Consider the following 20,903-nt stretch of genomic DNA (forward strand, 5'->3'; position numbering starts at 1 on the left):
CACTGTCAGAGGTTTTATGGATTTTAGGAAATAGGAATGGACTTTGTATTTTTTTCCTCATCCCTACATGTCTGGTTTGTTTCCCCAAAAAGCTCACTCATTTCATTTGTTGTGTTGAAAGCGGAAAGCACTGTCTTTTCCTAAAAGTAGTTGAAAAGGCTATTCTATTCTATTCTATTCTATATTTCTCTATTGGTGGGTCCGATGGGACAATGTTGCGTCTGAACTATTATTCTACTCTATGCTGTTCTATTCTATTATTATATTTATTTCCATAGTTGATTATTCAAGAGGAAATAATGTGTTGTATTCTATGGATAGATCATGGCCATGGGGCACTGGCTGTGTGACAGTTGAGTTGGCATAAAAACAGTATAATATTCATTTCTTTTGTGCCATCCCACACAATGCGTCGGCACCGCCCAGGACCTCTGAAGTCCCGCCTCTCAATGGAGTTCTCGTTTCCATTGGACTGTCGCTCCACACAGCGACCTCGCTTATTGGTTCAACACATGCCAGTCTAAAAGCAAGACGGAACAGCACAAGGAAGCAGCAGACAGTCGCCAAACAAGGAATTGTCATGCCGTTACAGGATTAAAACCCATCTGGCTATTGCGGTGTGTTTACAAGGTGAATATATCGTGGATACGTACTATATCCATATCAAAGTTGGTCTAATTTAGAGAGAAAGGTAATTTTTGGCTCGTACCTTCCTAGAAAGCAGGCTGTTCAGGTAACTGGCCTACGCCCCTATACGGGTAAAGAGACAGTGGGATAGGTCTTTATTGTGTAGTGTCTGTTTAATTACTGTGTTATATGCAAGTGCATGTCGGTGAAGCCGTTACAGGTGAACAATTCGCCAGTAGTGTATACCGGTATTTATATAAATCCTTTAGGGTGTTTGACTGTAAAGTCAAGTGTAAACCACCCATTCTGCCCACAACAAACCAGGCAGGCAGGCCTGACATTAACGACCTATCTTGAATTTAGGATTTTAGGATTCCTAAATGTGCTTGGAGCGCAGGTATTCGATGGGTATTAAAAACAACAACAACAATGCAGTGTCCAGTGTAAGCTCATATAGCTGTACATTATGTAGCTATACAATATGGTTCTCTGATGATCAAATCAAGTTATATGTGGCTAAAAAGTTGCATCAGGGTGGTCAACCTGGGAAATGCAAATGAGATCTTTTTTCTTCCTGCAACACTTTCCTGGGCACTTGAGGTGAATGTTCTGGGGTAAAACTGGGGACTTTTTGGGAAGAGACTGGGCACTACTTCACTCACATCTCTGACACATTATTCCAAGGATACGTCATTTAATTACAACTTGTAAAGTGTGTGGTATAGGTTAGCCGCAATTTGCAACTCTAGATTTTTTTATAATGGGATCTAGAGTTGCAATACCCTCCATTGACTCCCCACTCATCCAATTTGGTTTGTGATCTGCTTGTCTTAAACAACGTTAAACTCACAAACATTGCAGCTGTAGTCCAAGCTTGAATTATCCTCTTTCAATCTGCCGAGCTTGTTTTTCATAAAAATCCCCCGTAGACATGTTATGAGCTACTTTCTGTCAAGACATCCTCTGTAGGTGATTCTTTTTCTAAGTGTTGCAGTTTGGAAGCACTCGTTTTTGTTAACGGGTCACGCTGCTGCCTCCTGCATTATGTGCAAATTCGAAACAGGTGGTACGCTGGGCCGTTCAGTGCTTCCAAACTCCAGCACTTAGAAAAAGAATCACCTGCACAGAATGGGAAGGATGGAAGGGAGCCCAGATAGATGGTTCTGGGAAACGGTTCAGAAGAAAACTTTCTAGTTATTTTTTTTTTAAACATTTTTATCCCACGATTTTGCAACCCACATTTTTCACCCAGTGTCAATTATCTAATGTAATCCTGGGCGCTACACTTCCTCTGCCAACCTGGGGGGCAGCGGACTGACCTCATGCTTCCTTCCATGCATGAGGAGTCCAAGCGGCTTCTTTTCACCTGACAGGGAAGAGGTTACACGTTATTCCGACCAGTTCCTTTCCCCTCCATCAGGCGCCCGGCTGGCCAGGGGGAGGAAAACTTTCTAGTTATTAATCAATTGTAGTTGGCTTCATGCATCCATCAACCTGCATCTGACATGAGTCTTCATTTCATATTAACGTCACTGATACCCGGCCTAAGCCGTTGTGATTTCTGTTTAATGAAATCGACTGAAACCGAATCAATGACGTGTTGCTTTCTATATTTAGATTAATGCTGTAGCTTAAAGACGACTTAAACTTTTGGTTTCCGTTTCCTCATTAGGTGAAAGGCAAATAGGCAATGGGAATGTTTGTACTCTCACATACACACATCAATAAATAGAAGGTTCACAGAGATTTGCCATCAGTCTGCCCTAAAATGGAATCTGAGGATGTGTTTTTAACCAAAAGTTTCTGCTATTGACATTTTTTGGATGGATGACACTATGGATCATTACTTGGATTATTTAATAAGAGCGCAAACTGTTTTCTCAACTTTTCCATTCCCTTTTAGAACCATGTCAACCAAGGAGGGGGGAGAAGTCGCTAAATCTGTGGCCATGTCGACTCAAAGTGTAATGACCAATGACAACAGCAGAGAAAACAAGGACCATCATGATGCACAGTCTGAGACAACAGGCAACAACACAGACAGCAGTACAACAGCCAAGAACTTGGCTTTTCTTAAAGCTCACTCTCTAGATGTGACCTTTGAGGTTGGTGAGGAGTATGATGTCATTGAAACCATCGGAACAGGAGCCTATGGCGTTGTTTCCTCTGCCAGGAGACGGGATAATGGTAAGACATGTTTCTGTTTGTTAGTTCTCATATGTGGTGCATCAGCCCTCCAAAGAAACTGCATTATAGAATACAAATACTGCTGATGCATACATTCTGAAAAAGAGATGATCAAATAATAATAATATCTCTCATTAATTTCTATTCAGAATTCAGAGCTTAGTTGTATTTCTATTCTCAATATTATATATATACCTACAGTACACACACACATAACTGCGGAACTCAGAAGAATCGCTTATTGCCATTTATTCCTGCCATCAGGGCCGTGGGAAGGTATTTACACTTTACAGTAGCAGCAAGTGCTGAATGTTTAGGGGGGGCTGCGTGCCTTAGCGCGTGCACGCGCATTTTCATGTGGAAAAGTGGCTTTTACTTTCCCTCTCCACACGCAAGTTATATGAACAAACTGACACAGGAAATTAACCAGGATAAGGTGCCGATACTGTGATACAGCATATTTATTAGGCCTAGTAGTAACAGAAATCTGTTTTGAACATATAAATAAAATGAATGCAGAATCACCATGCAGGCTATGGCACAGAAACCCATTAGGAAAGCAATTTACATATTACACACAGTATATGTATGGCAAGGTGCCGATTATCAAAATTTTAATTTTAACAGCCTATATATTATTATTATTATTATTCCCCTCCTGTCCGAGGGGGGGAGGGAGGGGGGTGTCTGGGGTGAGGGGGTGCTCCAGCACCACTACTTCCCTCAGCTATGCCTGTCGTACAGGAATTTGTTCTGGTTAAGACACCAGAAGGACAATAACAATTTACAGAACATAGCACACTATACAAGATTGTCTTGTAAAATGTCTTGTAAAATGTCCTGTACATTTTTATGTTGTCTTGAAGATAGTCTCACATTGCCAGACTGCCAGTCTGTCTGGCCTTTGGGTGCTTGTAAATCTCTGAAATACTTTGTTGAATGTAACTTGGTGTGAGTGATAACAAGGCCACTGCTCAAACCTGTTTATGCATTTTGTTTTATTGTGGCATATCTACTCTTCACAGGCCAGCAGGTGGCGATAAAGAAGATCTCTAATGCTTTTGAAGTGTTAACAAATGCCAAACGCACATTGCGAGAGCTGAAGATTCTCAAGCACTTCAAACATGACAACATCATTGCCATCAAAGACATACTGCAGCCTAACCTCCCTCACTCTGCCTTCAAGTCTGTGTAAGTCCTTAACAGTGATATTCATAATGGGTTGGATTTGCTGGGGGTGAACTCCATGGCTCTGGTTTTGATACTTCCCCTCAATATCCCCACATTACTTATGTTTTATCCTTGTTTCTGGCCAGACTGAATTCTATATATGCATTTCCTTATGGGAAATATAGACTGTCTGATATGTTTGATAATATCAGTTATAGATTACACCCTTGTGAACTGAGCGGTGCAGGGTATAGGCTTTAGTTGACATAATATTGGTCCGACTGTCATTAGGCCGACAACCTACCTCAAACCCTATTACCCTAACCGCAAGCACGGGAGCATCGCATGTCCGACCGTTGTTTCCGCATGGCGGTCCGTTGGTGTGTCTAATCCCGCGGTGCAGGCTGCTCAACAACACAGCTGGCTGGCTACAATTATAGTTATAGTGCTCGGTGTGAATGACCCTTTAGGCTGCTCAACAGTGCCACTTTAGGTCACCCAGCGGTATTGCAGCTGTTCATACTCTAAACAGACAGACAGACATTACACACCCGGCTATTTTTTTGCTTGTACCCGAGTATTGGCAAATAAATCGTATTGATTTCTATTTATTTGTTTAAATTAGTATGGAAAGCTATCAATCAGCCAACATTACAGAGTTTCTTGAACTAAACACTATACCACTGTTGTGTAGTAGTCCTAGATCATAGTTAACATTTTGTAATTTCAGATATTAGAAATAGGCAAGATTCTGTTGTATTTAACTTCATGGTCTCATCTACTCACTTGTCCTTTTGTTTTGTGTGTAGATACGTGGTACTCGACCTGATGGAGAGTGACCTTCACCAAATCATTCATTCAGGCCAGCCGTTAACTCCAGAGCACACACGCTACTTCCTGTATCAGCTTCTCCGTGGCCTTAAGTATGTGCACTCGGCCAACGTCATCCACCGTGACCTCAAGCCGTCTAACCTGCTGGTCAATGAGAACTGTGAGCTGAAAATAGGTGACTTTGGCATGGCAAGGGGTCTCAGTTCACACCCTGAGGAGTCCCACTCATTTATGACGGAGTATGTGGCCACAAGGTGGTACCGTGCCCCAGAACTCATGCTCTCTCTACACCACTACAGCCTGGCCATTGACCTGTGGTCTGTAGGGTGCATCTTTGCCGAGATGCTTGGACGCAAACAGATTTTTCCTGGTAAACACTATGTCCACCAGCTGCAGCTCATCTTGTCAGTATTAGGCACTCCTCCTGAAGGTGTAATTGATGCTATTGGTGCTGAGAGGGTACGCTCCTATGTTCAGAGTCTGCCATCACGTGCACCTGTGCCATTGGCCAAACTATATCCTCATGCTGAGCCAGAGGCACTAGACCTGCTTGGGGCCATGTTGCAATTTGACCCCCGTGAGCGCATCAGCGTGACACAAGCTCTAGCACATCCTTACCTGGACAAGTACCACGACTCTGATGATGAGCCCATCTGTGTGCCAGCGTTTGACTTTGAATTTGACAAGCTACAGATGAACAAAGAACAGATCAAAGAGGCCATCCTCATAGAGATCCAGGACTTTCATATAAAAAAACAAAGCTGTCCGCGTCCGAGACTACAGTTCAGACCCTTGCCACAGGTGAATGGTGGAACTGGGGTAGGTGGAGTGCCCAGCAGTAACCAGTGCACTTCTCAGGCCTCCACAGCCAACCTGACCAAACACACACAGCTCTCTCAAGCAGCACAGATTCATCCACAACGTGCAATGGAGGGTAAAACCATTGACGACACTGCGATCCACACACCAGCAGAAGGAAGCCAGGCATTTCCAAATCAAATGTTGTCCTTTAACAACCAGCCCACTTCCCTTTCAGAGATGCCTCCCCCACGAATGACCCATGACTTACCTCTACTCACTAAATCTGACCATGTGCCAGTTGATGTGGACATGCCCAGTGCCAGCCCTGATGGCGGTCAGCCAGAGACTATAGACCTAACAACACCGGTCAGCTCCAGCCAGGAAGCTCCATCAGAAGCTATGCGAGATTGTTCCAAGGATGAGCAGCTGCCCAAAAGCCAAGCAGTAATGACACAGGCCACCCAGAGCCAGTCCACTTGTATGCCTGCAACCCCAGCACAGACTATGACACCCCTTCCTATCACTGTGCCTTCTCTGTCTCTCTCCCAGGCCCAAGCCCAGTCATTGTCTCAGTCCCTCTCACAGTCACTGTCCAAGAATGCCAGAGCTCAACCTGTTGTGGGAGATGGGACCAGAAAAGAAGGAGCCATTTCAGAAGATACTAAAGCTGCACTTATAGCGGCTCTCCGGAACAAAGCTAGAGGTGGTAAGTTCAAAATGTTGAGCTTCAATCATAATTTATGATAGATGTATGCCTATGTGATGGTGATGACTAGAATGAAGTACATCCCATTATGTTTTAATTGCAGATGGAGCTACTTCTGCACCTGGAATGGATGTTTGTGCAGGAGGAAGTATGTCGTCCTCCTTATCGTCTCTTCCGGATTCACGCCGACCCGTCACAGCCCAGGAGCGCCAAAGGGAGCGAGAGGAGAAGAGAAGGAAGAGGCAAGAACGAGCACGAGAGCGAGAGAGAAAGCTGAAGGAAAAGGAGAGAAAGGAAGGCCGGCATGGGGACTCACTGGGCGGGGTTCTATTGAGTGACAATGACAAAAGCCTACTGGAACGCTGGAAAAAAATGATGGACAGCTGCAATGACAAATGTCATGCACCTAATGATGATGGTGCAAAGAGTAAGGACTGCAATATGAACTCGCACCATAGCGTGGGGGTTGGCGATAATACTCACATATCGGTGGGTAAAAAAGCTGACAAAGAGGGAGGGAAGATTCCGTCTCATGAGCAGTTGACTCCACAAGTCAAACCCAGACTGCCTGTTTTTTTTCAGCCTCAGAGTACGCAGGCGCCTTTACCTTTCTCTTTCTCTTTGAGCCAGACAAAGCCTGCAGAAATGGGAGTTGTGTCTGTGAATGGAGGAATAGATATAATGGCGGCCTCTAGTGGCTTTGTCAAGAACATGCTCAAACCACAGGGAGAGAGTGGGGGACAGAGTGCTTTTAACTGCCTGGGCAGCTGGAGTGGGCAGCATGTAGAGGCAAGGGCATCGCTGCAACCACAATCAAATAGATCTCCACAGCCCGCACAAGCAAGCTTCCTTCAGCCTCAACTCCAACCTCAAAGTCAAACTCATTCCCACCCACAACCTCACCCTCAGACTCAGCTGCTTCCTCAGCTGCTACCTGCAACGTTTTTGACTAAAGTCCCAATGATAACCACCAGAGAGACAAATGGAAATGTGGGTATAGGAGGTCAAAATAGCCTCCCTAACCCAGCAACAAGTCCCGGGCCAATGGAGAAACTCTGCCCCTCCATAGAAGAGAAGACTGGAACACAGGCAACACACCCTCTCTGTGGGGCCTTAGGAGCCCCTTCCCAACCTCAGCACAGCCTGGGATTCACAGACACCGGGCAGCCGGGGCCCTCCGTCACCCCAGACATCCACACAGTGACACTGCAGCTCTCCAAGTCACAGGTCTGTGTCATGTTTCTCATTATCTGCTTCACGTCATTGTCGTCTTGCTTTCTATTCTGTACTTGTTTGCATATTAAGTTTACTTTACTACTTACCTGAGTTATTTGCATCAAGGGAGTCAGCAGCACGGGTATTTCCTTTGTTATAGTTAGTTAATGGCTGGGTTTCCCAAAGGACATCATGCGTAGGGAGTGGGCGTGTGGTTCTTCTCAACAACACCCCCTTTCACTGTGAATATAGATATTCTGTGCATAGATGTGCCACACAATGGTAGGCCTCAGGCCTCAGGCCTGCTATGGTTGGCCTCAGGCCTGTGTTTTCATATAGGCCTACATTTACCTTGCCGACATCACTTTGCCTCTGAAATTTAATTTAATAATATTTGGACTGCTGGACAGCTGACAGTAGGCTCTCTTCACTCTTAAAAAAATTTAATTTAATTTCTTTGATGCTGAAGTAGGCCTAAACATGTTTGTTTCATTTCAAAGTTTTTATATTTAAATGAGATGAAGAAAGTCACCACTCACACCACACATTTCTCTGCGAGTGATTTTACTACTGCCACATGTCGACAGGTGTGTGTAGGCTAAAGAAGCTTTAGGGAAACAGGTTTGTGTATTCATGCAGGAGGTATGGCTGTGCTCTAGTCTAGGTTGTCTATTTCTATGTTGTGTTTGACAGTGTTTCTCAAAAAAGGACATGTCTGATTGGCTGCCATGCAGCCAATTAGGCCGCACACAGGCTTCTGTTTGCGGCCTAGAGGGGTGTGTTCAAGCTATATGCAACACAAATTTTCTTTGGGAAACGACAATGACTGGCCATTGTCATTAAAGGTCAACTTTTGTATATAAATCAAAAAAGCTGATCTACAAGAGCATGTAGATCAGCTATTTTAGCTATTCATAGTACAATGAAGTATGCAGTATAGGGCTTCTGCTGGACTTTATTTTGATGAATTGAACAAGGTGGACCCTCTTGTAAACAAGTGTAATGCTTTATTGGGTCGTCCACTCACAGTTAACAGTCTTTGTATTGAGTTTGCTTGAAATGTACTGTAATTCTGCAAACTGTTAATAAATATTTCAATCAATCAATGACCTAAACATTAACTATAGCAAATGAAATGTTTTGTCTTCTCTCGTCAGGTGGATGATGTTTTGCCCCCAGTGTTTTCTGTGACTCCGAAAGGCAGCGGGGCCGGGTATGGCGTGGGCTTTGATCTGGACGACCTCCTTAACCAGTCTCTCACGGACCTCCCGCACTCCGACCTCAGAGACAGGTGAGGGTTAAAGCTAAACTCACAGTTCAACCTCAGTGACCGAAGAAGGTTAAAGCTAACTCACGATTCAACCTGAGTTTTGTATTGTCCTTGACATTTGCACTTAGATCTTTAATAAATAACATGACAGCATAATTGTGTCATAATTGTATCATAGCCTGAAAATTTGTTTCAGTGTCCTTCAAAATAAATGAGAAATATAGATTTTAAAAAGTGTAAATAAAGTCTAGTCTACAAAAGAGATTACGAGTGACTTGAGGACTCGGAGTAATATTAATTCATGCACTATGTTACCTTTTTATAAACTGTTTCCCCCTCCTCCATCAGTTATGACACAGGACCCCTGTCTGCCTCCCTCATATCTGACTGGCTTGAGGTTCACCACATGACCCAAGCTGATTTGGAGTCACTTCAGCAGGAATTACAACTGGGCTCTCCCATGATCCTCTCTGACTCCACTCCTCCAGACACCTGAATTCTGTCCTCTCCCTTCCCTGGAATAGACCAGATCGCGCAGGCCATCACCACATGAACCCCACCGCTCATAAGATGCAATGGAAAAGCACTCGTGTGTAAAAATGCATCCGATCAAACTTTCAGATGCAGTTTTTCTCCCAGTATGGAGGAAGAATGCTTAACTTATTTTGTGATCTCTCGCCCTTGAAATATGTAGTCTGTGTGTAAACAATGGCAATTCAATGCAGTTGTCCTCAAACCACAGTCGCTGTCGTTAGATCACCAGAGCCTGCTTGTACAGCTGCATGCAGCCTAATTTATGATCTGTCCTGCGAAGGTTTCATGCGCACAGAGAATGGCAGACCTCTAATCTCACAACGGTCACAAGCTTGTATGTCAGTTATTCTCACACCCAATACCGTTGCGTGATATAGTATATATGTCTCGCTAGGGTGTGTCTCACAAGCCAACCCACAAGACGAGGTTGAATGGACTGAAACCAGCTCTTCCCAAAAGGTTTGGGGATCTGTTACATGTCACCTGTGTGTCCAGTCCCTATGTTTGTATACAAATAATTGGTCTATTGAAGACAATAAAACTGCTCAGTCATAACATGGAATTTTGATACTTTTGTGGAATTTCTAGCATGAAAACAAGCTGACAGAAAAAAATAAGATGCCTCTTTTTGATTTTTTTTTTTTTTGCCTTTTCTGCCTTTGATAGGTTGAACGTAATGACAGGAAGATGCCTCTTTTAATACACACTACCAAGACGTGAATCTTTTCTACCATTTCATGTAATGCTTTCTGTTCAAATAAAGTAAAACAGGTCATCACCTGGCTTTGTCTGGTTTTGTATGTATGGTCTGGTGGTTATAAAGTGCAATAAAAACTAGGGATGCACAGAATATTCGACTATTCAGCCGAATAGTGGCAAAAATGCACATTTGGTTGATTTTACAGCAGAAACCGAATAAATAAAATCGGGGTTACCCTTCATATCCTGTTTTGTGATGACGTGATCAAAATGTAATTAGTTACGGCAAAGTTATGGCCATGACAGCAATGGTATAAAAACTGGTAAAAAAATAAATGACACCCATTCGGTGCATCACTAATAAAAACGAGGTACAGTACTTTATGCCATACTACTACTAAGTTACCAAATAAATTAATCCAAATTAAATTCTAGCTAGCTACTGGCCTATAGAGCACCGAAGTCCTGACGTCACTGTCGGTAGAGGGCGTCAATCGACAGGTTCGTCTACTTTATTTGCATTGTAATCTCCATAGGAGGATTTTAGATCGCCTCATATAAGAACTGTTTGAAAAATAAACCGATCACCCCAGCCTTTTCACTCATATGGATATGAAGCATCGACTGAAGGTGGAAATGTACAAATATACCCAAAGAGTAACAAAAAGCGTTAGAAACGAGTGAAACAACCCAGAGACTACATTTCCGGTATAGGCGGGTGGCTGCATCTGCCCGTCACACAACAGAAACTGAATGTTAATTACGTTTATTTTATTGATATTTAATGTTTCGTGGTTAGTACGAGTCGAGTCACCACCAGCTGAGCTTACGTCAACGAGGAATCTCAGGAACGCAATGTGTTGACAGCTGGGCGTGACGTATATTAGCAGCGACATTGCCTTCATATGTAGTTTAAAGGCTTTTGCGGCCACATTCATTCTATTTTATCTAGAAACTGGCTGTATCAAATATGAATGGACATCAACGACATACAGAATGGACGGGGTGGTCGTTTATTTTTCAAACAGTTCTTATATGAAGCGACCTAAAATCGCCCTATGGGGATCTCAATGCAACTAAAAATAAAATCACACCCGTGTGAACTGAGTGGTGCAAGGTCTTATATAGCCTGATCAGCTGTGGTCTGACGTAATGTCAGTGACCATAGTAACCATGCTCGTTTTTTTGGTACAAACACGGGTACACGGGTACAAAGCCAGTTGGAGTGGTTTGCACCACTCCAAAAATACATGAACCTGTCTATTGGCGCCCTCTACTGAAAGTGACGTCAGACTTCGGTGCTCTGAGACATTTTAAAGGATCTAATTACAGTACTTGTAACATTGAATACAGATAAATGATCAACAGTTTCTTTTGAGCGAATGTCTTAGCTCAAACCATTTAATCCCTATCCAAGTGGATCAGATTTGGATTTTGGGTAGTTCAAACCCCTGAAAAACTGGATTGGGATCACTTCTGTGATCAGAATCATATCTTAAGGGCAGTCACACCAGCTGGCTAAGTCTGGGGGCCTAGGCTGGATTCTGACAGTGCGTCACGTGTTCGAGTCCCGATCCCGACATCCTTTGCTGCATGTCACACACCCCCCCCCCCCCCCCCCCCCCCCGGCAGGCTACTGTAATCTATCAATAAAAGCAAAAGAATCTTGAAATCTTGAAAAAGAAAATTAAAAGGAAGAATTACTTAAATACAACACAATTCTCATGCTTAAGAGCCAGGTAAAGATAATTGAATAGAACAAATAATGAACTGAATTTAAGACATCCATAACAAACTTAACCAATTTATTTAAATTATAGAAAACATGTGTCACTTATTTACATCATAATTATGTGAAATCAAGTTTAAAGTCAAAAGTGAATGTGAATCAGATTAAGTAGATAATTGGTGCTAAAAAGATTTCATTGAAATGTACATGATGGCTTTGTGTGTATATCAGATAAAAAATAGTAAAACTAAGTGGATAATTCTAAGCCAATTATCAATTCATAAATATTTTAATTATTGGCCAAACATCAGCAGAAAGCTTTTTGTTTCCTTCATTTGTTACAGTGCGGTTTCTTTTCTATCTTACACAACTTTACCAAGACAGTTTTCAAATTTGTTCCTTCCTATCTCAGTAGCATCAGTAAACTGGACAAACAGCTGACAAACACAGATGTCCTTGGACCCCAGATCTGGTTAGCTTGGCCATACAGCTCGATACCTGGTACTGTACTGCGGATTAAGTCTGCTAAGGTGGACAGTTTGGTGTAGACTCCAGGCTGGTTGGGTGCACCGCAACCGAGGCCAAAGCTCACCACCCCAGCCTGTACCCAGGTCCCATTCACCATCTGGCAGACGAGTGGGCCTCCCGAGTCCCCCTAGAGACGAAGACAATGATCCAACAGGTCACAAACTACACTATTATAAAGTATAAATAATGTACACAAGTTGTGACGGAAGATCACATTTACTATGAAAACGTGCAATTCCCGTAAGTGTATCACTCAAAATCCCCATACATGGGAATGCCCCCATATAATAATATATCATCTTGGTAAAGATAATGCAACTATCAACCTGTTTAACACCCTGTCAAAAGCATCTCCAAGTCCCCTCCCACTTTGCCAGGGTCCTTTTTATTGATTTTACCTCTGCTTTCAACAGCATGCAGATACACACCCTTCTGCAGACTCATTGACATAGGGATAAATGGAGGTATTATTCATCTTGTCAGACTTCCTCTCTGACCGTCCTCAACAGGTCTGTGTGAATGATACCCAACATCACTGTGCTGCCTTAAAGGGATATTTCACTTTAAAAAAAAACATTGTCATTTCATAGTCTACTCAGTCTTATGTGAACACCTCAGACAGTTTAAGTTACTTGATTTCAGTATTTAGATATTTGATGTGCGTGTTCACATAAGACTGACGATGAAATGACCAAAAGTTTTTTTTAAAGTAAAATATCCCTTTAACACTGGTGCTTCGCAGGGGACTATCTTATCCCTGTTACTTTTCTCCTTATACACAAATTAATTCCAGTTGTTTGTTCAAGTATGCAGATGATATGGCCCTCGTTGCCTTACTAGAGAAAACTAGAGTTCTCAACAGGCCCGAAAATTAACACAGCCCTCATCAAACCCTGTACACTCAAGAGAATGTCCCCGCTACCACCCTTAGATCTCCATATATGGAGCTGACCAGTTCTGACCTCATCAAACCCTGTACACTCAAGACATGCTCCTTATATGGACAGTACAGAATTCATTCTATGTTGATCTGACCCCCCATGCCAAAGCGCCAGCGCTCGCCCAGCAGTCTGCCGTCAACGAGGCGGATGCGTGCATGCGACCTCGCCCTTTACGAGGTCGCCTCTCGCCCTTAGGCGTCTTACTGGTGCTACATCAGAAAAATACATTGGCAAAGTTAATTAAAAAGGTAGTGCAAGTGATTTTCTTTGGTTAAAATAAGTGTTAAAAAGCTCTATATTGTGATAGTACTCATTGCTATATAGTCCGGCAGCCGGGGTTGTGGACTGGGAAATTTGGTATATACACTGTAGTTCTTTCCATTGGCCTAAAATATTGTCTATATACATACATTCATGAATCCACTTGCTGACCGGCTGTCGGTATTGAGCAATTTGTTTTATAGGGGTTTATATGTGACCATACGATTAACATCCCATATAAAAGGCAAAAATGTCAACATTAAATTTTAAGTAACATGTGACGTGTCAAACTATGTGGTTTTCATGATTCTGAATCCATTTCAAGCATTAGTTTTGCACAAAAGATTATGACAAAATTGTAACTGGAATACTATACAAATTAAGATCATAAATAGTTACTCTCTCCTGATTGGCTGACATTTTGTAACCCTACCTGAAAACGCTCTATAGCAATGATTACTATCAGAATATAGTGATTTAATTTTGTTTTAACCAAAGAAATATAATTTACCCTACCTAATGTAAATGGATATTAATTTGAATATTTATACCAATTTGTGTGTTCTTGTATGCAAGAATAAGATTCACACCCGTGTGAAGTGAGGGGCGCTCTTATCATCATACGTCAACATACATCACCTCATTATGGCCAATCACAATTAAATTTGCGTCCTCACTTGTCTTCAATGTTTGTGTTTACACACTTTTGTCTTCAATGTTTGTGTTACACAAACCCTCAAAGCTGGACATAGAAGTAAAAAAAGCCAGTTGTAGGAGTGGTTTACACCACTCAAAAAATCACACCCGTGTGAACTGAGTGGTGTAAGGTTTTATATAGCATGATCAGCTGTGGTCTGACGTAATGTCTGACGTAATGAAATCACACAAAATATGTTAAGTAAAAAAAGCTATCATTTTTGATAAATGTATGTATCACACCCGGATGTGATTTCACAACTGGCTGTTTTTGCGCAGAGAAAATGACCACGGTTGCTACGGTCATCCAGTTCACCCGGGTGTGATTTAATTACGTCAGAAATTATTTTGAACATAGCAACCATGGTCATTTTTTTATGCACACAAAAGCCAGTTGTAGGAGTGGTTTACACCACTCAAAAAAACGGGTCACATGACACCACAGTACCTGGCAGGCGTCCTTGCCACCTTGCGGATAACCAGCACAGATCATGTCATATAGAATGTCCACTTTCTCTGTTGGATGAAGCTGATACATCTCATGACATAAAGACCGGGAGATGATTGGCACCTTTACTTCCTGCAGGGGCGCCGTTCCAGGCAGAGGAACTAAGGAGGAAGAGAAGATTGGACATTGATGGATAATTTTGAGTTATTGTAGATTTTTCATGCCCTGTATCCCACTAAGTTACATCTAATTTCTGCCCAGCCTGCAGATAAGTATTAATTCTCCCCCAGTCAGCGAGTAAGATAAAGAATTGTTGTTTCCTGATTGTCTGCCTGTCTGGGGAAAACATGTTATTTTGGCCTTGGTGCTTTGCCAACGCACAAGTCGTCTCCCTTTAACTATACTAGTTTTCAACTAGTAGCCCGTAACCCAGTTGTAAACTACATTTTGCCCTTTAAAGACTACATATCCCATACATTATGCTTCCTGGTTTAGATAGGAAGTGACAGTGAATCATCCTTTGGTTGTTTGACACGTTGCTCTGTGTAGCGTATTCTATCTGATTAAAATGATATATATACCGTGTCCATTTTGTGGCACGGGAGAGAGACATTTTGTAATTTGGCTGTATGTGGGATCTGTCCTGAGCTCTCCGAACTGAAAATGAATCGACAAAACCATATCTGCTCTGACTGGACTCACTTCTTTCTGGTGGACTCATTCTTTCTATTGGGTATTTAAAGGTATTTTTCTAAAGAGTATTTCCTGCTTAAGGTAACATTTGGATATTGATCTTTCTCTTAAAAGTATTCCTGTTAAAGCTAATTCTCAACTTTATCCTCTAAATGGTTTAATAACCATTTTTGCCAATTGTTAGAGGCTCTCTGCCTAGATTTGTGAGGCCGAGTATTTATTTGTACTCTGATTACTTTTCAAAAGTATTTTTACAGTTTTATAGTTATAGCTCTGGCTATCGAAGTAATAAGTAATACAGTATTATACAGTCCTTTTTATCATTAGTAAATCATTAATTGTCCCTTCTGCATTTTATATGCAACAATTGGTCTTCGATCCTTCCCTTATCTTAAATATTTACATAACAATTGATCCTTGGGTCGCCGGATTTTTATATGTAACAGACATACTGGGTGCTGATGTGTACACTGCTCAGTGAATTGAAAGAAAAGCGATCACCTGAAACCTTGTAAGCGATGCTGCTGCTATACGTACAGCCAAAACCTTATGACTTGAATGATTATTGAATCATTAATTATAGACTTGAATACTTTTGCTTATCTACAGATAATGTTCAACCCTAGAACAGACACAATATTAAGTAGCCTTGGGAACAAACGGTTCCTGGGGCGCGTGGCCCGTAGGTCAGGAGCCGATCTTCTGTTTCTGGAGGGTGAGGTGGCTTAATGTACATCTTCTGGACAGGACGTTAGCATGTTGTCACAGACACTTCTTGATGCCTAGTGCCAAGCATAGAGGCATTGGGTACCATTTGTATAGTCTTTGGTATGAATAACTTGGCCAGGGATTGAACCACGACATCCTGTGTTCAATTTGACATTTTATGTCAATTTAAAGTATTTTATCAAAAAACATGCTTCTCAATATATTTATTTATAAAATAAAAGGAATCGAAAGAGAAAATAAAATTACGTTTGCAGCTCTACGTTGAAGACAAATGTGTGCCAACTCTGCATTTGGGAGAGCTTACCATGGTCTCGAATGTTTCCCCAGCCTGTGACATAGCACTGCATGCCTCCCGGGAACAGGGTTCCAGAGGCAGGTAAACAGACGGGCTGGACATGATACGACCAAATTATTGGGGTGCTCAGTTGGACTAGCGCCATGTCCCGCCCCCGGTGAGGTTCCACGTAGCCATTTGGAATCACCACCCGGGTAACACGATGGCTCGTCTCATAAGGGTTGTAACCGTTCAGTTTGTGGCGGCCTGCATAGATGATGTAGGGTCCCACATCATACGGACTGAAAGAGAGCAGGAGACAGAATGAAACTCACCTCACATTGAAATGTGAAACCTATGCTATGGGCAACTTCAAGCCATTGTGTGGGGTTTGTGTTCAGCAGCTGGTATATAGAGCAAGCCTGCATATTCACATTATTCAGATGCAATTTGATCATCCTGGCCATGTTTTGAAAGCATTGTTTGTTTGTACTTAAGTGTCACAGAATGCAATTATTAAAAGATAAGGTTACTCGTGTTTGTTGAAGTAATATTAAGGGACTCTTGTTTATTGAAGTTTAACAAAGTTACTTTGGTGAAAACAATAAAATGAGATAGATTTTTAAAAACAGTGAAACTGAAAATGTCTCTTTGCTCATGAACAAGGTGTGGTGTGGTTCTGAATGTAATGAGTCGCCACAACTGTAATTAAAAACAGTTCTGTTATGAATTAAGTAGGAACAAATATAGCCTACTTTGGAAAGCAATGAGCAGCAGAAATAACCCAGTCCTTCGTGATTATCGTTCCTCCACATACATGGCCATTTGACTCCATCTGAGAAATAAGAGAAAGAGAAAAAGAATCATTACAGCATCACAGGCCACAGGCAAATCCCAGAAAGATGATCACATGACATTTACTCCCTCTCTGAGGTATAATAATAATAAACTTTATTTGTATAGCACCTTTCATACATAAATGCAACTCAAAGTGCAGTACATAAAAATAGCAATAAAACACAGGCAAGCAGTTAGAAGGATAAAACAATGGTAAAGAGCAAACAACAACAAAAAAGCAGGAGGACCTGAGGGGGGCGGTTAGGAACGTATACATGGATACATTAACAATGTGGATTTGACTGTCTGTGTACACTACAGTGCACACAGCCACACACAATAAGTAAAATAGTATTAAAAGACATGATCATTTGTAGTTTCTTACCTGAATATCCACCTGCCATGGCCATGCACCTTCAGAGGCGACCATTCCTCCCACAATCCTGTTTTCTAAGAGCGGTGATCGGCCACATTCTTGGGCATAAGAAGCCAATATACCTACAGCATCATGTGTAAAGATGAACATATCAGTCCGTGGGAAGAAGCTCGGTTTATTATTATTGGCCTACAAACAAACACTAGGACATATAGGCCTATATGCTAATTAACATTTTTAATTCCCGACTAGTTTCGGTGACGAACTCACCTGTTACACACCACACAAAGGATGATTTCCACGTCATTTCGATGGGCGATATTCCTTAACAAAACAAGCGACTTTGGTTTTAAAAAGATGGATCCAACTTTTCTTTCGTAGGTTGCCCTAGTTTGGGAGGAGACCTGTGGAATGTTTGCTGGTCATCTTCTTATCTAAATCAGCCCAGAGCCCCCACACAACAATAGCGACTTTGTTCCACAGCAAACGATCCGACTGAGACTGACTGGCCAAGGATTTGTACGTTTTTAGGTGTTTTTTTTCTCGCAAAGTCGATGCGCAGGCCGCAGGCCTACAGTCACTCACTCCCCGATGAAGGTTTGGATAGGATTTTACCAAAGAAAAATAAATAAATGAATAGAACCGATTGAAAATCCGAGGTTGAGAGGGTAACGGCCGGGAGGAATGGAAGCCGCTGGGAGGAGAGGCTTAGTATTATTCCCCACCGCACCTGTGTACCTGACCGTTGGCAACCAATACAACTCATGGTTCAACCCACTTCAAATCAGTTCAGCCAATGGGAAAAGTTGGGAATGAATTCGCTCCTTGCGTCTCCTGGCTTCAGGACAGGTTGGCTACAATGAATCTGTTCAATTAATTGACTTGTTTTCCTGATACTAGGAATACTAGGCCATACTAGGTATGGCTACTTAAGTAGCCTACTTATTACTGGCAGTGGCAGAAATGCCAGATGCTCTGTTGTCGAATTGGACACCCACACCCGTTTTGACCGCCTACATGTGCGCTCACAGAACTGCTGTGGCAGTATGAGAGTTTTAGACACGTCACACACACACACACACACACACACACACACACCGGGACACACACACAAAAGTACACTTATAATAATCAGACAATCTTCGGTAATACTTGCAGATAAGGTTCATGAACTAATGATTAACTAATGATTAACTAATACATTAGTTAAGCATTAGTTAATGCAAGTGTTACCCAATCTTCTTTATACTAGCTGCGCTGTCTAGCTGCAGTGGCGAAAATAAAAGTTTGCTTTGGACGAATCTCTTCTTGATGGTGGAGTGTGTGTGTGTGTGTGTGTGTGTGTGTATATATACTTTTTTAAATTAAATGTAGGAAAACAAAAAAGGTGATATTTACACTCAAACATTTACACTCACTGTTAGGTAAACAGTGCTCTAGTCTAGAATGCAGACTACACCTGTCCTATGGCTCCCTATTGACCTTTTCACACTTCACACCATAAATATTCTAAGTTTATGGTCCGATATCTCAAACCCTCAACATAACCTCCCACGGGGCAGCACACCTAAACCTAACCTTAACCCTCTCCCAACCCTTAACCCTCACCAACCTTAATCCGGTCGTTTTAACGCACCCCTCACCAACCTTAATCCAGTCGGACCAATGCTATGCCTAACCAATGCTGTCTAACCAAAGTATGCCTCCTGAACACAAGCTGTTCCCTAGCAACACTGACAGGGTCCAATGCCCCTACACCTTCAAATGAAGGAACCGGTTCTTCAACAGTTAGGGATCAACTGAGGGAATGTTTATTTGTACAACGTTAATGCTCACGCAAATGAAAGAACTCCAAAGTGTGTCCATAATAATAGTCTACTCTAATGCATAGGCTAAAGGCTATATAAATTAATTTTGTCCTCAAGTGGAATCAGTAGTGTCAGCACTCAGCAATGTATGGATGTGTGGTAAATCATGTAGTGTGGGGTGTTTAATGGTGTAAAAACCAATGGCTGCTAAACTAAAGCGGAAGTTAATATATATATATCATGGAAAGAGAGGGGGACTGGCTGTGGGCCTGGCCAACACCTAGCACACTGGCCAGGTGCTCCCAAGTCCCAATGCACCTGATTGGCGTTGGCAGCCCAAATTACAGGGCCGATTTGTAACCCGCAGCACGGGTGATATGTAACCTGCAGCACGGTGATTTGTAACCCGCAGCACAGGTCAGACTAACGGGAGGTCTGACTTAAGGGCAGTCCCTGGAATACACAGGCCCTAGTAGGTCAGCCTACAGGGGCTGTGATGGGTTGAGTCTGAAGGCGAGTTTGCATTTCATATGTGCAGGAAATGGGGAATGAGTGGCTCAGAGCTCAATACCAAAAAGCATAATATCTCCTGGGCCGAGGGGGATTCCCTCGGCTACTAGTGATTAAGTGTGACTCTATAGTGTCCCTCTTGGGAGACCCAGGTTCAAATCTTGGGCATTACAGTGTTTGGGTATAGGGTCCATTCCACAGCTTGGGACCCATGCAGGAGGGAGAAAGGTCTAGGACACTTAAGACACTCCAAGGGGCAGACAGACATCCTGTAGTAGTAGCTGAAGGTGTGGGAAGGGTTGTAGCGGTAGATCATGTCCTGGCTGAACTGCGTGGGTGTGTGCGTGCAAGGCTTGAAAACTGATGTAGAATGAAAAGGATTAAAATTTGTGGTTTGGAGGGAAAAAAAGCATTTTGTTTGTTTGTTTATGTCATATTATGTTATGTTATATATATATCTCTGAAAATGTATCCTTTGACATAAAGTGTAAAGACATACATTTAGTATTGTCTTCAATGACCCTACATATTTGCAATTATCTCTATCTTTTTAATAATAATAATTTTGCTCTGTCTGTCTCTCCCTCTCTCCCTCTCTCCCTCTCTCTCTCTCTCTCTCTCTCTCTCTCTCTCTCTCTCTCTCTCTCTCTCTCTCTCTCTCTCCCCTGCCCTCCCTTCCTCTCTACGTACCCCAGGCGGTGTGTCTAGTTTCACAGAGCAATTGAAGGTGACAGGGACAGAGAGGGGGGGAGACAGAGGGAGGACACATCACAGCATCGCCTGAGGCTACACAACAGCAGAGGAAAAGCGAGAGATGGAGTGACAAAGACAGAGGGAAAGAGAGGAGAGAGACATGGGGGTGAGGGGGGAGAACAGAGCAGGGAAAAGTGAGGAATTCCACAAACAGGTAAAGAAATAAGAACATAAAGTTGAACAGCAACAGCACAAATTAGTTTCATGCCGCTATGCTGCAATTCACACTGTCTAACATACAGTAATGACTTAATTTTAAGCATGAGTCTCCCTTCCGTTT

The 20,903-nt window shown here is 42.4% G+C and overlaps 2 protein-coding genes across 4 annotated transcripts; one reads left to right on the forward strand and one right to left on the reverse strand.

The window, feature by feature from the left end:
* Nucleotides 1-499: 499 nt before the first annotated feature.
* On the forward strand, nucleotides 500-9,896 carry mapk7 (mitogen-activated protein kinase 7). 3 transcript variants are annotated; one of them, XM_079492423.1, is made up of 7 exons: nucleotides 500-630; nucleotides 2,531-2,814; nucleotides 3,840-4,005; nucleotides 4,794-6,322; nucleotides 6,426-7,549; nucleotides 8,695-8,828; nucleotides 9,156-9,896. In XM_079492423.1, exons 2-7 carry the CDS (start codon nucleotides 2,535-2,537, stop codon nucleotides 9,301-9,303), a joined length of 3,381 nt encoding a protein of 1,126 aa, XP_079348549.1. In that variant the 5' UTR covers nucleotides 500-630; nucleotides 2,531-2,534; the 3' UTR covers nucleotides 9,304-9,896. The 3 variants fall into 3 exon arrangements, with proteins under 3 accessions (XP_079348549.1, XP_079348550.1, XP_079348551.1); XM_079492424.1 differs by having other exon boundaries at nucleotides 575-691; XM_079492425.1 differs by having other exon boundaries at nucleotides 614-733.
* A 1,932-nt stretch (nucleotides 9,897-11,828) lies between these two features.
* On the reverse strand, nucleotides 11,829-18,297 carry LOC306915169 (serine protease 33). The gene is made up of 6 exons (XM_079492426.1): nucleotides 17,823-18,297; nucleotides 17,562-17,674; nucleotides 17,095-17,174; nucleotides 16,370-16,641; nucleotides 14,644-14,804; nucleotides 11,829-12,424 (listed from the first exon to the last, which is right to left on the reverse strand). The coding sequence occupies exons 1-6, from the start codon at nucleotides 17,857-17,859 to the stop codon at nucleotides 12,173-12,175; spliced, it is 915 nt and encodes a 304-aa protein (XP_079348552.1). The 5' UTR covers nucleotides 17,860-18,297; the 3' UTR covers nucleotides 11,829-12,172.
* Between the last annotated feature and the right edge of the window lie 2,606 nt (nucleotides 18,298-20,903).

Source organism: Electrona antarctica (genome assembly GCF_951216825.1).
Source record: "Electrona antarctica genome assembly, chromosome: 22".
Lineage (NCBI taxonomy): Eukaryota > Metazoa > Chordata > Actinopteri > Myctophiformes > Myctophidae > Electrona > Electrona antarctica.

Bases quoted from the DNA above. Each gene is read 5' to 3' on its own strand.
- LOC306915169 (XM_079492426.1), bottom strand. From the start codon at position 17,859: ATGACGTGGAAATCATCCTTTGTGTGGTGTGTAACAG. The intron at 17,675-17,822 runs GTGAGTTCGTCA...ATGATGCTGTAG, and splicing joins CTTTGTGTGGTGTGTAACAG to GTATATTGGCTTCTTATGCC. The intron at 12,425-14,643 runs GTACTGTGGTGT...CTTCGTCTCTAG, and splicing joins GTGGCAAGGACGCCTGCCAG to GGGGACTCGGGAGGCCCACT.
- mapk7 (XM_079492423.1), top strand. From the start codon at position 2,535: ATGTCAACCAAGGAGGGGGGAGAAGTCGCTAAATCTGTGGCCATGTCG. The intron at 2,815-3,839 runs GTAAGACATGTT...TACTCTTCACAG, and splicing joins TGCCAGGAGACGGGATAATG to GCCAGCAGGTGGCGATAAAG. The intron at 8,829-9,155 runs GTGAGGGTTAAA...CTCCTCCATCAG, and splicing joins CACTCCGACCTCAGAGACAG to TTATGACACAGGACCCCTGT.